Source organism: Ranitomeya variabilis, chromosome 4 (assembly GCF_051348905.1).
Source record: "Ranitomeya variabilis isolate aRanVar5 chromosome 4, aRanVar5.hap1, whole genome shotgun sequence".
Classification (NCBI taxonomy): domain Eukaryota; kingdom Metazoa; phylum Chordata; class Amphibia; order Anura; family Dendrobatidae; genus Ranitomeya; species Ranitomeya variabilis.
Window position 1 is genome coordinate 336892053 of NC_135235.1, and position 16747 is coordinate 336908799.

The 16747-nt window shown below is 44.0% G+C and overlaps 1 protein-coding gene across 1 annotated transcript in view; it reads left to right on the top strand.

The window, feature by feature from the left end:
• Window positions 1–8827: 8827 nt before the first annotated feature.
• Window positions 8828–16747, top strand: part of HMBS (hydroxymethylbilane synthase) — a 51559-nt gene continuing 43639 nt past the window's right edge. Inside the window, exon 1 of the mRNA XM_077250595.1 lies at window positions 8828–9001. Within this exon, the coding sequence (XP_077106710.1) occupies window positions 8999–9001 (3 nt within the window). The 5' untranslated portion in view covers window positions 8828–8998. The remainder of the gene's footprint in view (window positions 9002–16747) is intronic.

The following is a 16747-nucleotide window of genomic DNA, read 5'->3' on the forward strand; positions in this document are numbered from 1 at the left end:
CCCATTTATGTGGATGGTGGTATGGTGAGAGGTGCAGGGAAGAACGAGGACACAGGATTGCAGTCTTTTTACCTTGTTTACTGTTGGTTTCATCAGCCACAGTCCAGGGCACCAGTCCAAAGGGCAGGTAGGGTCCGGCCGGTTCAGAGGCAAGTCCAGAGTCTCCTTATCCAGGTGGAGAATCGAAGCCTTCCTTTGCGCTGTAGTGGTGTAGTCCCTTACTGCTAAGCTTCACATAAGGTCCTCACAGATGTTATCTCTTTCTCTCTGTCTCCCGGATAGGACAAAACCCGTATGACTGGTGACTTGAGCCTGTTTATAGGGTCTCTCAGATGACCTGGCTTTGTGGGGTGTCACCGTAACTCCTGGGTGTGGGTGCGGACAGGTAACATGCAATTAGCTGTCCTGCCGGTCTCTAATGTAAGGCGTGAAGGTCCTCATAACCTCGGTGTTCTGGCTACCGGTGTTTCTGTGCCTCAGAAGGAGGCAGCCTGCTCGGGGCTGGTCCCCTTCTGGTATCCTCTCCCGTGCTTCCTCTCCTGCACGCTCGGTGCAATCAATTCTGCTTTCTAAATGTCTCTTTCCAGGAGCTGCAGCTCTGGGGGCATGCACAGCTCCATAAACCCTCTGTCCTCCTCAGACGGATGTCTGGAACTAACTAACTTTCCCTCGAAACTGCCAGTTATATATATATGGAGAGCCACCTAGTAAATAAGATCAAAAGCTCCCCCTGGTGGCCTGGAGTGTGAATGTGTTGCATGTTTGTGGTACCTGGTTACAGTTATGCTTTCTTGCCTCCAAACATAGCATCACTCTCTCCGGGAGGAAAGCAATGCTACTGTGACGACCAGGACCCTGGGGCGCCACACTACAAATACAGAATGCCCACAGCAAACTATACCAAAAATGTCTGCTTACCAAAACTGCATTCCTTTCTTTTGTGCGCACAAACAGTAGTTTTCTAATGAAAATGAAAAAATTGGGGCTAAACCAACATTTTTGGGGAAAATTTAATTTTAGTTTTCATGATCCAATGTTTGAAAATTCTGTGAAGCACCTGTGGGTTAAATATGCTCAACACACCGCATGCTAAATGCCAAGAGGGGTGTAGGTTGCAAAATTAGAGAATTTGGGTTTTTTTTCTGCTGTTTTGACACATTGGGGGCTCTTTAACTGTGACACGGCGTCTACAGGCAAATTGCTCAAAAATTCAAATAGCTCTCCTTCCCTTCTGAACCCTCCTATGCGCCCAAACAGTAGTTTTCCACAACATATGGGGTATTGATGTACTCAGGAAAAATTGTACAACAAATTGTGGAGTCCATTTTGGTCTATTACCCTGGTAAAAATGAAAAATTTGGGGCTAAAGCAAAACTTTTGTCAAAAATCTGAATTTTCATTTTCTGAATTTATAGATCTCTTAAATGGTGTAGCTTCCAAAATGGGTTCACTTGTGGGAGGCTTTTCACTATGATATGACTGTTGTAGCCGGTGTTATGGGGTCTGTGACTGATGTGGTATAGGAGCAGGGTGACCAGTGTTATGGGGTCTGTGACTGATGTGATATAGGAGCAGGGTGACCGGTGTTATGGGGTCTCTGTGACTGATGTGATATAGGAGCAGGATGGCCGGTGTTATGGGGTCTGTGACTGATGTGATATAGGAGCAGGGTGACTGGTGTTAAGGGGTCTGTGACTGATGTGATATAGGAGCAGGGTGACTGGTGTTATGGGGTCTCTCTGATGTGATATAGGAGCAGGGTGACCAGCGTTATGGGGTCTGTGACTGATGTGATATAGGAGCAGGTGACCGGTGTTATGAGGTCTGTGACTGATGTGATGTAGGAGCAGGGTGACTGGTGTTATGGGGTCTCTCTGATGTGATATAGGAGCAGGGTGACTGGTGTTATGAGGTCTGTGACTGATGTGATATAGGAGCAGGGTGACCAGCGTTATGGTGTCTGTGACTGATGTTATGTAGGAGCAGGGTGACCGGTGTTATGGGGTCTGTGACTGATGTGATGTACAGTAGAGACCAAAAGTTTGGACATCCTTCTCATTTAAAGATTTTTCTGTATTTTCATGACTATGAAAATTGTACATTCACACTGAAGGCATCAAAACTATGAATTAACACTTGTGGAATTATATACTTAACAAAAAAGTGTGAAACAACTGAAAATATGACTTATATTCTAGGTTCTTCAAAGTAGCCACCTTTTGCTTTGATGACTGCTTTGCACACTCTTGGCATTCTCTTGATGAGCTTCAAGAGGTAGTCTCCGGGAATGGTTTTCACTTCACAGGTGTGCCCTGTCAGGTTTAATAAGTGGGATTCTTGCCTTATAAATGGTGTTGGGACCATCAGTTGTGTTGAGCAGAAGTCTGGTGGATACACAGCTCATAGTCCTACTGAATAGACTGTTAGCTGCTTTTTTCTTGCCATAATACAAATTCTAAGTAAAGAAAAACAAGTGGCCATCATTACTTTAAGAAATGAAGGTCAGTCAGTCCAAAAAATTGGGAAAACGTTGAAAGTGTCCCCAAGTGCAGTTGCAAAAACCATCAAGCGCTACAAAGAAACTGGCTCACATGAGGACGGCCCCAGGAAAGGAAGACCCAGAGTCACCTCTGCTTCTGAGGATAAGTTTATCCGAGTCACCAGCCTCAGAAATCGCAGGTTAACAGCAGCTCAGATTAGAGACCAGGTCAATGCCACACAGAGTTCTAGCAGCAGGCACATCTCTACAACAACTGTTAGGGCTCATTTCCACTTGCGAGAACAAAAACGGGCCGTAATCTGGACCGAAAAAATAGGATGCAAAGTATACGATTGTCTTGCGATTGTCATGCGAGTGCAATGCAATTTTTAATCGCACGATCCATTTTACATCCGTATAACATCCGCATACAATTCATTTTTTTTCTCGCACCCATTGACTTGCATGGGCGAATCTCATCCGAGACTCGCAGCATGCTCCGATTTTTTTCTCAGTCCGATTTCAGCTGAGAAAAAAAATCGCAAATGAGATGTCACCTATTGAAAAACATTGGTCTGAGTGCAATCCGATTTTTTGTCGGATTGCACTCGTCCGTTATTCTCGCAAGTGGAAATGAGCCCTTAAGAGGAGACTTTGTGCAGCAGGCCTTCATGGTAAAATAGCTGCTAGGAAACCACTGCTAAGGACAGGCAACAAGCAGAAGAGACTTGTTTGGGCTAAAGAACACAAGGAATGGACATTAGACCAGTGGAAATCTGTGCTTTGGTCTGATGAGTCCAAATTTGAGATCTTTGGTTCCAACCACCGTGTCTTTGTGCGACGCAGAAAAGGTGAACGGATGGACTCTACATGCCTGGTTCCCACTGTGAAGCATGGAGGAGGAGGTGTGATGGTGTGGGGGTGCTTTGCTGGTGACACTGTTGGGGATTTATTCAAAATTGAAGGCATACTGAACCAGCATGGCTACCACAGCATCTTGCAGCGGCATGCTATTCCATCCGGTTTGCGTTTAGTTGGACCATCATTTTTCAACAGGACAATGACCCCAAACACACCTCCAGGCTGTGTAAGGGCTATTTGACCAAGAAGGAGAGGGATGGGGTGCTACGGCTACGCCTGATAACCTGGCCTCCACAGTCACTAGACCTGAACCCTATTGAGATGGTTTGGGGTGAGCTGGACCGCAGAGTGAAGGCAAAAGGGCCAACAAGTGCTAATCATCCCTGGGAACTCCTTCAAGATTGTTGGAAGACCATTTCCGGTGACTACCTCTTGAAGCTCATCAAGAGAATGCCAAGAGTGTGCAAAGCAGTGATCAAAGCAAAAGGTGGCTACTTTGAAGAACCTAGAATATAAGACAAATTTTCAGTTGTTTCACACTTTTTTGTTAAGTATATAATTCCACATGTGTTAATTCATAGTTTTGATGCCTTCAGTGTGCATTTACAATTTTCATAGTCATGAAAATACAGAAAAATCTTTAAATGAGAAGGTGTGTCCAAACTTTTGGTCTGTACTGTAGGAGCAGGGTGACTGGTGTTATGGGGTCTGTGACTGATGTGATGTAGGAGCAGGGTGACTGGTGTTATGGGGTCTCTGTGACTGATGTAGGAGCAGGGGGATGTACATGCAACTCTATGTGATGTGGACAATCTGATCTCACAGTAGGTAGCAGCCATGCGGTGATCACGTGTCCTGTAGAGCTGAGACCTCCTCTCCCTGCACTATTCTCCATCATAGAAAGCAAAAAACACAGTTGCATACTGGATGCAAAACAGTTGCACCTGGTGAATGCAACAATCGCTAAGGCTGTGTGCACACGTTGCATTTTTTTTGCTATAAAAACGCATAAACGCATACATTATGCATCCCATCATTTAGAATGCATTCCGCAATTTTTGTGCACATGATGCATTTTTTTTCTGCGAAAAAACCGCATCGCGGTAAAAAACCCGGCATGTGAATTAATTTTGCTGATTTTTTGCGTTTTTCCCGCTATTTAATGCATTGGGAAGCTCCGGAAAAAAATGCGTAAAACACGCAAAAAACGCGTCAAACGCATTCAGATTTCTTGCAGAAAATGTCCGGTTTTGCTCAGGAAATTTCTGCAAGAAATCCTGAACGTGTGCATATAGCCTTAAGGTATGATCCCACGGTCAGTAAACGATCCAGAAAATCACATTGTATAAATTATTGTATTTTCCAGTGAGAAATAAGTATTTGATCCCCTACCAACCATTAAACGTTCTGGCTCCTACAGGCCAGTTAGACGATCCTAATCAACTTGTTACCTGCCTTAAAGACAACTGTCTTACATAATCAGAGTGTATAATAATACAGTAGCGGCGCTCGTGAGATGGAAAAAGATGGCTGCGGGTACTGCTCCTTACCACACCAAGGAGAAAGATGGAGGGATAACTGCAAAAAATGATATATAGTGTGTACTTCAAAAACAATGTCTTTAGAGTTGCATATATATCTGTACCTGCGCTAAACTTATAGTGCACCGGTAAAAGAACACAATGGAATTAGTTTACCTTTACGATGTGGAGTTCGTTTAAAATAGATTTGCTTGTGGATATGGATATCAGGTCATGGAATAAACATGAAGAGGGACTAGGGAGGGAAGAGTTGGAAATTAAGAGTATAAATAGATGGAAATAAAGTCACAAATATTTAGCATTTGGTATATAACTTCCTTCCCAAAAAGAGCTACTATAATAGTATAGGAGCTGTGGAGGATATATAGTGATCCGTGAGGCTGGATCGCTAAAGTGCAAGTTAGAGGACTAAAACTAAAAAACTGACACCCTGTGAATGCGTTCCTTGGATTAAAAAAGGGTGCGTGCAATATTACTTGCAGATTTCAATACCTGAGATGCAGGCGTTGGTTAGAAAGAGGGAGAGACAATCTCCATTAAAAACTTGATGGTAGGCTAGAAAACAGTTTGTACTTAGCTGGATCGGAGATTTTCTTTCTATTAATCAGGCGGCTTCTGCAGGCGCCGTCCCGGCCGGTGACGAGCGCTAGCGCGGCCTGAGTTCTGTGAGTCCGGAGTATTGCTTCGCAGGACCTGCAGTGAACTTCGGGTCACGTGATCTCTGATCACGTGGTGCCCTTGGTATTGGTACGGAGCGCTGTGGGAGCCAAAAAACCAACGCGTTTCGGAAATGCTGCGGTTTCCTTCCTCGTCACCGGCCGGGACGGCGCCTGCAGAAGCCGCCTGATTAATAGAAAGAAAATCTCCGATCCAGCTAAGTACAAACTGTTTTCTAGCCTACCATCAAGTTTTTAATGGAGATTGTCTCTCCCTCTTTCTAACCAACGCCTGCATCTCAGGTATTGAAATCTGCAAGTAATATTGCACGCACCCTTTTTTAATCCAAGGAACGCATTCACAGGGTGTCAGTTTTTTAGTTTTAGTCCTCTAACTTGCACTTTAGCGATCCAGCCTCACGGATCACTATATATCCTCCACAGCTCCTATACTATTATAGTAGCTCTTTTTGGGAAGGAAGTTATATACCAAATGCTAAATATTTGTGACTTTATTTCCATCTATTTATACTCTTAATTTCCAACTCTTCCCTCCCTAGTCCCTCTTCATGTTTATTCCATGACCTGATATCCATATCCACAAGCAAATCTATTTTAAACGAACTCCACATCGTAAAGGTAAACTAATTCCATTGTGTTCTTTTACCGGTGCACTATAAGTTTAGCGCAGGTACAGATATATATGCAACTCTAAAGACATTGTTTTTGAAGTACACACTATATATCATTTTTTGCAGTTATGTCTTACATAATCACCTTTATATAAGACTCCTGTCTACAGACTCCATTAATCAGTCAGACTCTAACCTCTACAACATGTACAAGACCAAAGAGCTTTATAAGGATGTCAAGGACAAGATCATAGATCTGCACCAAGCTGGAATGGGCTACAAAACCATAAGTAAGACGCTGGGTGAGAAGGAGACAACTGTTGGTGCAATAGTAAGAAAATGGAAGAAATACAAAATGACTGTCATTCGACATCAGTTTGGGGCACCGTGCAAAATCTCACCTCGTGGGGTATCCTTGATCATGAGGAAGGTGAGAGATCAGCCTAAGGCTATGTGCACATGTTGCAGATTTGTGTGCGTTTTGATTTACCGCGGATTTCCAGCGTTTTTTGTGCGGATTTCACCTGCGTTTTACCACCTGTGAATTCCTATTGAGGAGCAAGTGTAAAACGCTGCGGAATCCGCACAAAGAATTGACATGCTGCGGAAAATACAACATAGCGTTTCCGCGCTGTATTTTCCGCACCATGGGCACTGCCGATTTGGTTTTCCACAGGTTTACATGGTACTGTAAACCTGATGGAAAACTGCTGCAAATTCGCAGCGGCCAAAGTGTGTGCACATAGCCTAAAACTACACGGGGGAGAACTTGTTAATGATCTCAAGGCAGCTGGGACCACAGTCACCAGGAAAACCATTGGTAACACATTACGCCATAAAGGTTTAAAATTCTGCAGTGCCCGCAAGGTCCCCCTGCTCAAGAAGGCACATGTGCCAGCCCATCTGAAGTTTGCCAGTGAACACCTGGATGATTCTGCGAGTCAGAAGAGACAAAAATTGAGGTCTTTGGCATTAACTCAACTTGCCGTGTTTGGAGGAAGAGAAATGCTGCCTATGACCCAAAGAGCACCATCCCCACTGTCAAGCATGGAGGTGGAAACATTGTTTTGGGAGTGTTTCTCTGCTAAGGGCACAGAGCTACTTCACTGCATCAATGGGAGAATGAATGGTGCCATGTACTGTAAAATCCTGAGTGACAACCTCCTTCACTCTGTCAGGACATTAAAAATGGGTCGTGGCTGGGTCTTCTAGCAAGACAATGACCCAAAACATACAGCCAAGCCAACAACAGAGTAGCACAAATGAAGCACATTAAGGTCATGGAGTGGACTAGCCTGTCTCCAGACCTTAATCCCATAGAAAACTTATGGAGGGAGTTGAAGCTCCAAGTTGCCAAGCAACAGCCTCAAAATCTTAATGATTTAGAGATGATCTGCAAAGAGGAGTGGACCAAAATTCCTCCTGACATGTGCGCAAACATCATCAACTACAAAAAACATCAGACTGCTGTGCTTGCCAACAAGGGTTTTACCACCAAGTATTAAGTCTTGTTTGTCAGAGGGATCAAATACTTATTTCTCACTGCAAAATGCAAATACATTTATGTAATTTATACAAGGTGATTTCTTGATTTTTATTTTTTTAATTCTCTCAATGTTAAAATTAACCTACCCTTAATATAGACAGTTCATGTCTTTGTCAGTAGGCAAACTTACAAAATCAGCAAGGGATCAAATACTTATTTCCCCCACTGTAGATGAAGCCAAGTGGCAGTAAATACAGGGTTAGAGGAGGCCTCGCTTACCACAAGTGCAGAGAGCTGAGGCAGGGCAAAGGTGGCGGATGGCAGAACCCTGGGCGCAACTCGCGTGACAGATGCTGCTTTCTCAATCTTAGCGCAGACAATTTAAAAAAATAAATAAATAAACAATGAATTTATGTATACCATCAAATAAAAGAATTAAATGCACATTATAGATGCGATCATGGAGAAATGCTGGCATCTGCAGAAGGGGATTTTTTTTTAAGTGTACATTGGCTCTCTAGTTATGTAAACTAGGGGGCGGGTCAGTGAGGGATCAGTGACCTGTGATAAACCATAATGATGAATAGCTAATCCGAGCACCGCATGGAGACCCCCACAGGCCGCCCCTGGAGCACGGGAATGTCATTAACTGAAAACTGAAAATAAAGATTACACAACAACCACAGGACGGATTTCATCCCCAGGTCTCATTAATCAGTATAACGGCGCCGACTTGACACAGTCTGTGGGTTACTGTGCACAATCCCGCTGAGTCACACATGACAGTGCCACAGGGATCGCCTGCAGCCCACCCACAAACAGGCAGACGAAGTAGCGATGCATGACGACACAATCCCGCAGGGAATATTATAGGAGCCATTCCATGATGGGCACAATATACTGGGTCACAGAACAGGGTCACTTCTGATGAAATGTGAAGGGAGGCGATCAGCAGGAGTCAGTAAGGAGAACAGCAGAGGGCCATAGTGACAGCACAGCGGGGTAATGCAACCATGGCACCTCGCATACAGTGCAGGCACGGGACGAGGAGGCGACTGCGCACTCTCTGTGATGACCTGTAGGATACTGTGTCTGGCCGCTAGACGGCGCCCCGCCCACAATACTCCTTACTGATGACTCTAAACTTTATGAACAAAACAATAAAGTTTTGTAAAGAAAGAATGACAGGTGGAAAGCGGAAGTGACGTTCGGACGCACGCTGTAGCTGGTGGTGGAGTGTGGACGAGGAGGCGCCGGGTGCGGAATATGCGGGGTTGTCGGTCAGTCCTGCTCCGCCGTAGCCCGAGACTCTGCAGACCGTAGAGGCCGCATGAGGAGACATCATGGTGAGACGATAGCAAGGACTTGTGCCAGTGACTGCTGACTGGGGGCGGGGCTGTAGGAGAGAAGCTGTCTTGTGATTGGTTGTTCTCAGGATAAGGGGACGTCACGTTCATTTGCGTAAGGTAGAGCATTGATCACATGTACATAGCGGCGCTGCAGTGCGTGACCGGAGTGCTGCTGCCCCTACCGCCAGTGTGCACACTGCACAGGATGCACCGGGCCCATCCCCGCGGTGCCGTTTGCGGTGCTCCCGGTGACGCCATGTGACTGGTAGCACAATCCTTGGCACATACGATGCTGAAGTTGGTTTCTTATTCGTTCAGTTTCTTATTCGGGCTGAAGTTGGTTTCTTATTCAGCAGTTTCTTATTCGGCTATTTTTTATTTTCTGATTTTTTCAGGTTTTTCAATAAAAATAAATCATTCTAAGTATATAATATTATGCGGTCATGTGCCCTCTTGTGAATACACTTAAAAACAGATAAAAATATTAGAAGGCTGGCACAAAAATGGGCATCAAAGTGGGCACTGAGGTATGGTATTAAAGGTGTTAAATGGCTTTGTGCCACTGATCTGACACCTGACTTGCATACCTTGTGATGCCACACATCAAGTTCCTGTCAATCCAGCCTGGCACAAATGGGTTCTGGGCATCAGAACTGGCATCAAAGTGGGCAGAGAACCAATTTTCACACATGCGAATAAGTAACAGCTATTTTTAAGGGGTTAAATGCCTTTGTGCCACTTATTAAACACCTGATTTACATACCTACTGATGCCCCACATGAAATCCAAGTCAATCCAGCCTGGCACAAATGGGTTCTGGGCATCAGAACTGGCATCAAAGGGGGCAAATAGCACATTTTCACAGATTTGAATAAGTAACAGCAATTTTTAAGGGGTTAAATGCCTTTGTGCCACTAATCTAACACCTGATTTACATACCTAGTGATGCCCCACATCAAAGACAAATCACTTCAGCCTGGCACAAATGGGTTCTGGGCATCAAAACTGGCATCAAAGGGGGCAAATCGCCCATTTTCACAGATTTGAATAAGTAACAGCTATTTTTAAGGGGTTAAATAGCTTTGTGCCACTGATCTAACACCTGATTTACATAACTACTGATGCCCCACATGAAATCCAAGTCACTGCAGCCTGGCACAAATGGGTTCGGGGCATCAAAACTGGCATCAAAGTGGGCAAATCACCCATTTTCACAGATTTGAATAAGTAACAGCTATTTTTAAGGGGTTAAATGCCTTTGTGCCACTGATCTAACACCTGATTTACATACCTACTGATGCCCCACATGAAATACATGTCACTCCAGCCTGGCACAAATGGGTTCTGGGCATCAGAACTGGCATCAAAATGGTCAAATCGCCCATTTTCACAGATTTGAATAAGTAACAGCTATTTTTGAGGGGTTAAATGCCTTTGTGCCACTGATCTAACACCTGATTTACATACCTACTGATGCCCCACAGGAAATCCATGTCACTCCAGCCTGGCACAAATGGGTTCTGGGCATCAGAACTGGCATCAAAGTGGGCAAATCGTACATTTTCACATATTTGAATAAGTAACAGCTATTTTTAAGGGGTTAATTGCCTTTGTGCCACTGATATAACACCTGATTTACATACCTACTGACGCCCCACATGAAATCCATGTCACTCCAGCCTGGCACAAATGGGTTCTGGGCATCAAAACTGGCATCAAAGTGGTCAAATCGCCCATTTTCACAGATTTGAATAAGTAACAGCTATTTTTAAGGGGTTAAATAGCTTTGTGCCACTGATCTAACACCTGATTTACATACCTACTGATGCCCCGCATGAAATCCATGTCACTCCAGCCTGGCACAAATGGGTTCTGGGCATCAGAACTGGCATCAAAGGGGGCAAATTGCACATTTTCACAGATTTGAATAAGTAACAGCTATTTTGAGGAGGTTAGATGCCTTTGTGCCACTGATCTAACACCTGATTTACATACCTACTGATGCCCCACATGAAATCCATGTCACTCCAGCCTGGCACAAATGGGTTCTGGGCATCAAAACTGGCATCAAAGTGGGCAAATCACCCATTTTCACAGATTTGAATAAGTAACAGCTATTTTTAAGGGGTTAAATGCCTTTGTGCCACTAATCTAACACCTGATTTACATACCTACTGGTACCCCACATGAAATCCATGTCACTGCAGCCTGGCACAAATGGGTTCTGGGCATCAGAACTGGCATCAAAGTGGGCAAACAGCGCATTTTCACAGATTTGAATAAGTAACTGATGTTTTTAAGGGGTTAAATGCCTTTGGGCCACTGATCTGACACTTAAAATACACAGACAGTGATGCCCTGCATCAAACCCAGGTCCCTTCAGCCTGGCCCAAATGGGTTCTGGGCACCAGAACTGGCATCAAAGTGGGCAAACAGCCCATTTTCGCAGATTTGAATAAGTAACTGATGTTTTTAAGGGGTTAAATGCCTTTGGGCCACTGATCTGACACTTAAAATACACAGACAGTGATGCCCTGCATCAAACCCAGGTCTCTCCCGCCTGGCCCAAATGGGTTCTGGGCACCAGAACTGGCATCAAAGTGGGCAAACAGCCTATTTTCACAGATTTGAATAAGTAACTGATGTTTTTAAGGGGTTAAATGCCTTTGGGCCACTAATACGACACTTAAAATACACAGACAGTGATGCCCTGCATCAAACCCAGGTCTCTCCAGCCTGGCCCAAATGGGTTCTGGGCACCAGAACTGGCATCAAAGTGGGCAAACAGCCCATTTTCACAGATTTGAATAAGTAACTGATGTTTTTAAGGGGTTAAATGCCTTTGGGCCACTAATTCGACACTTAAAATACACAGACAGTGATGCCATGCATCAAACCCAGGTCTCTCCAGCCTGTCCCAAATGGCTTCTGGGCACCAGAACTGGCATCAAATTGGGCAAACAGCCCATTTTCACAGATTTGAATAAGTAACTGATGTTTTTAAGGGGTTAAATGCCTTTGGGCCACTAATACGACACTTAAAATACACAGACAGTGATGCCCTGCATCAAACCCAGGTCTCTCCAGCCTGGCCCAAATGGGTTCTGGGCACCAGAACTGGCATCAAAGTGGGCAAACAGCCCATTTTCACAGATTTGAATAAGTAACTGATGTTTTTAAGGGGTTAAATGCCTTTGGGCCACTAATACGACACTTAAAATACACAGACAGTGATGCCCTGCATCAAACACAGGTCTCTCCAGCCTGGCCCAAATGGCTTCTGGGCACCAGAACCGGCATCAAAGTGGGCAAACAGCCCATTTTCACAGATTTGAATAAGTAACAGCAATTTTTAAGGGGTTAAATGCCTTTGTGCCACTAATCTAACACCTGATTTACATACCTACTGATGCCGCACATGAAATCCATGTCACTCCAACCTGGCTCAAATGGGTTCTGGGCATCAGAACTGGCATCAAATTGGGCAAATTGCACATTTTCACAGATTTGAATAAGTAACAGCTATTTTTAAGGGGTTAAATGCCTTTGTGCCACTAATCTAACACCTGATTTACATACCTACTGGTACCCCACATGAAATCCATGTCACTGCAGCCTGGCACAAATGGGTTCTGGGCATCAGAACTGGCATCAAAGTGGGCAAACAGCCCATTTTCGCAGATTTGAATAAGTAACTGATGTTTTTAAGGGGTTAAATGCCTTTGGGCCACTGATCTGACACTTAAAATACACAGACAGTGATGCCCTGCATCAAACCCAGGTCTCTCCCGCCGTGCCCAAATGGGTTCTGGGCACCAGAACTGGCATCAAAATGGGCAAACAGCCCATTTTCACAGATTTGAATAAGTAAGTGGTGTTTTTAAGGGGTTAAATTCCTTTGTGCCACTGATACCAGAGTGCATACATATAGAACAGGGAGCCCCACAATAAAACCAGGTCTTTTCAGCCTGGCCCTAATTAGTTCTGGGCATCAGAACTGTCATCAAACTGGGCAAACAGCCAATTTTAACAGATTTTAATAGGGACCTGCTGTTTTTAAGGGGTTAAATGGCTTTGGGCCACTGATCTGACACTTAAAATACACAAATAGCGATGCCCTGCATCAAACCCAGGTCCCTCCAGCCTAGCCCAAATGGGTTCTGGGCACCAGAATTAGCATCAAAGTGGGCAAATATAGTGGGTTGGTGTCGGGAATGCCTTGGTTACAGCATCAAAACCCTGTTATTAACTGGGTTACTGAGGAAATTGTTCAATGGTCCTTATCTAAGTCCTTGAAGTGTGTATCTGTGTTGTCTGTCGGTCTGGAAGCTATTCCGGAGTATCTGAAGGTCTTTGAAGACGTGTTCTCTGAAAGCGAGGCTGAGGTTCTACCGCCACATCCATCTTTTAATTGTGCCATCAATTTAATCTGTCTTGTCCTGAGCGGCTGGCCATGAAGGAGTATATTGCCGAGAGTCTTCGTAAGGGGCATATCCGCCCTTATGTTTCTCCTATGGCAGCTGGCTTTTTCTTTGTAAAGAAAAAAGATGGTGGTTTGAGTCCTTGCCTCGACTTTCGGGAACTCAACAAAATCACTGTGAGAAACACTTACCCACTTCCTCTCATTCCTGACTTGTGTAACCAGTTGTCTGGGGCCAAATGATTTTCAAAGTTGGATTTGTGGGGAGCCTATAATTGGAAAAGTGTTTGAGAGGGAGACGAGTGGAAGACGGCGTTTCTCACGTGAGAAGTTCTTTTTGAGAATCTTTTTACGTCCTTCGGGCTAACAAACACCCCTGGCCATTTTTCAAAATTTTATTAATATTGTGTTTGCTGATCTGATCGGTCACTTTGCGATTATTTACCTTGACGACATCTTGGTTTACTCCCCTGACAGTGAAACCCATTTTCACTATTCGCGTACTGTCCTTCATAGACTCAGGGAAAAACTACTTTTTTCAAAATTTGAAATGTTAATTTTTTGTACAGGAGTTATCATTTTTGGGTTTGATTGTTTCCAATGAGGGGTTTCACATGGATCCCAAGAAGGTGCAGGCTATTAGTGATTGGGTTCAGCCCCGTGACTCGAAGGGTTTGCAACTAGTGATGAGTGAGTATACTCGTTACTTGGGTTTTCCCGAGCACACTCGGGTGGTCTCCAAGTATTTATGTCTGATCAGAGATTTAGTTTTCCTTGCCGCAGCTGCATGATTTACAGCTACTAGACAGCTTGATTACATGTGGGGATTCCCTGGCAAACAGGCAACCCCCACATGTACTCAGGCTGGCTAGCAGCCATACATTATGCAGCTGCATCAACAAAAACTAAATCTCTGAGCAGTCACAAATACTCGGGAGACCACCCGAGCGTGCTCGGGAAAGCTCGCTCGCTCATCACTATTTGCAACGCTTCTTGGGGTTTGCAAACTACTATCGAAAGTTCATCAAGTGTTTTTTGCAGGTAGTTAATAGTGATGAGCGAATATACTTGTTGCTCGGGAAATCTCCGAGTATTTGTGACTGCTCAGAGATTTAGTTTTTGTTGACGCAGCTGCATGATTTATGGCAATTATGGCACTTAGCCTCTCTCTTCCCACTGCCCTGTAGCGGTGGCAATGGGGTAATAGTTGGGTGGTTGATGTGACCTTTGAATTGTAAGGTCACATCAAGCCCGGCTTAGTAACGGAGAGGTGTCAATAAGACAGCTATCCATTACTAATCCTATAGATCTCCTGTAATGAATAAAAAAAAAACAAACAACAATATACCTGTCCGTTGTTCTGTCCCACGCAGTAATCCATATCTGGTGAAAATACAGTTTGCAACCAGGACTGTGCTAAGATGCTACCAGCCCAGCTGCAAACTACTGGGGAATGAGGAGATGCTGCCAGCGCAGCCTCAGTGACTAGCGGTGAAGTCACTGAGTCTACCCTCCCTGCTTGCCTGACCCGCGCTGAACTCTGGAGCGTGGGAAAATGCCAGTTCATTTTCCCACGCTGCAGAGTTCATTGCAGTTCAAGCCGGAAGGGAGGGCAGACTATGTGATATCAGCACTAGTCTCTGTAGCTGCACTGGCAGCATCTCCTCATTCCCCAGTAGTTTGCAGCCATGGCGGTTGCATTTCAGCACCGCTCTTAGTTGCAAACTGTATTTTCCCCAGATATTGATTACTGCGTGGGACAGAACGACTGACAGGTATGGTATAGTGTTGGGTTTTTGGTTTTGGTTTTTTTTAATTACAGGAGAACAAGGGCGTTGTATGTATTAGCTGCATAATAAGGATGAAAAACTGTGTTTAGTGTTTTATTTCATTAAAAGACTTTATCCTGGCTGCGTCTTTATTGAACCTGTAACAACTATAGGATTAGCAATGGATAGGTGTCTTCTTGACACTTCTCCATTACTAAGCCGGGCTTGATGTGACCTTACAATATAAAGGTCACATCAACCCCCAAACTATTACCCCATATACCACCGATACAGGGCAGCGGGAAGAGAGAGGCTAAGTGCTGAAATTGGTGAATCTTAAAAATGCGACATTTCTGGGGAGGCTGAGAGCTAGTGTTTGTAGCCATGAGGGGTCAATATCCATGGCCCCTTCCTAGGCTATGAATATCAGCCCGCAGCTGTCTGCATAGCTTTTTCTGGAATTTAATTATAAGGGTACCCCATGTCATTTTTGGGGGGCCACCCTATTTTAATAGCCAGTAAACACTAAAAATACAGCTGTGGGCTCATATTCATAGCCTGGGGAGATCCATGGGTATTAACCCCTTCTTAGGCTATAAACATTGGCCTCCAGTCGCTGGCTTTCCCTCTCTGGATTGGAAAATTATGCGGGAGCACGCAACATTTTTTCCCCCCAAAATAATCTTTTATTAATTACATACATGTCCTCTAATTTGCACACACACTATACTAATTGTATTGATCACTGACATATACAGTACATATCTAACTATTCTGCATCTACTTAGTGTATGTAAACCATGTCTTCTATCCTGTCGGCTCCAGCAGTGATTTTAGAGAGGCTGACAAATGAATTACCGGCTATTCTTCTATGTATCTCTCTCTGCAATATAAAGACTATATATATATACAGTGTTTATATATATATATATATATATATATATATATATATATATATATATATATATATATATAAAACCATATGCAAGAAGAAAGAGAAGGCACTCACCGATCTAAATTTCCCAACTTTATTTCATCTTAATGTTAAAAAAATTCCATGGCCGGGGGAGTGAGGAGCGGAGTTCTTGTGAGCAGGGATAGACGATGGCCGTTTGTGCTTGCGCTTCCACGGGTCAGTATTTTTTTAACATGAAGATGAAATAAAGTTGGGAATTTTAGATCGGTGAGTGCCTTCTCTTTCTTCTTGCATATGGTCATGGATTTTCGTGTATTTTCAGAAGAGCACCTATGATCTTGATGCATGGCTGATGCTAGGACTATTATTCATTAATACCTGAACCCGAAATTTTTGGATAACCTCTTTTCACAGACAGTGCCGTTCGTTTTTGGTCTTCTTGGCGTTAGATATCTATCTATCTATATATATATATATATATATATATATATATATATATATATACACACACCCACTAGCTATTGAACCTGTTCTACGCCCGGGTGGTGAGCATTTATATTGGTATATGGTCTCCATCCTGGTATGCGCCTCTTCCATCCTGCCCCCTAATCTTGTCATGTGCTGCTACCATCTTGCAC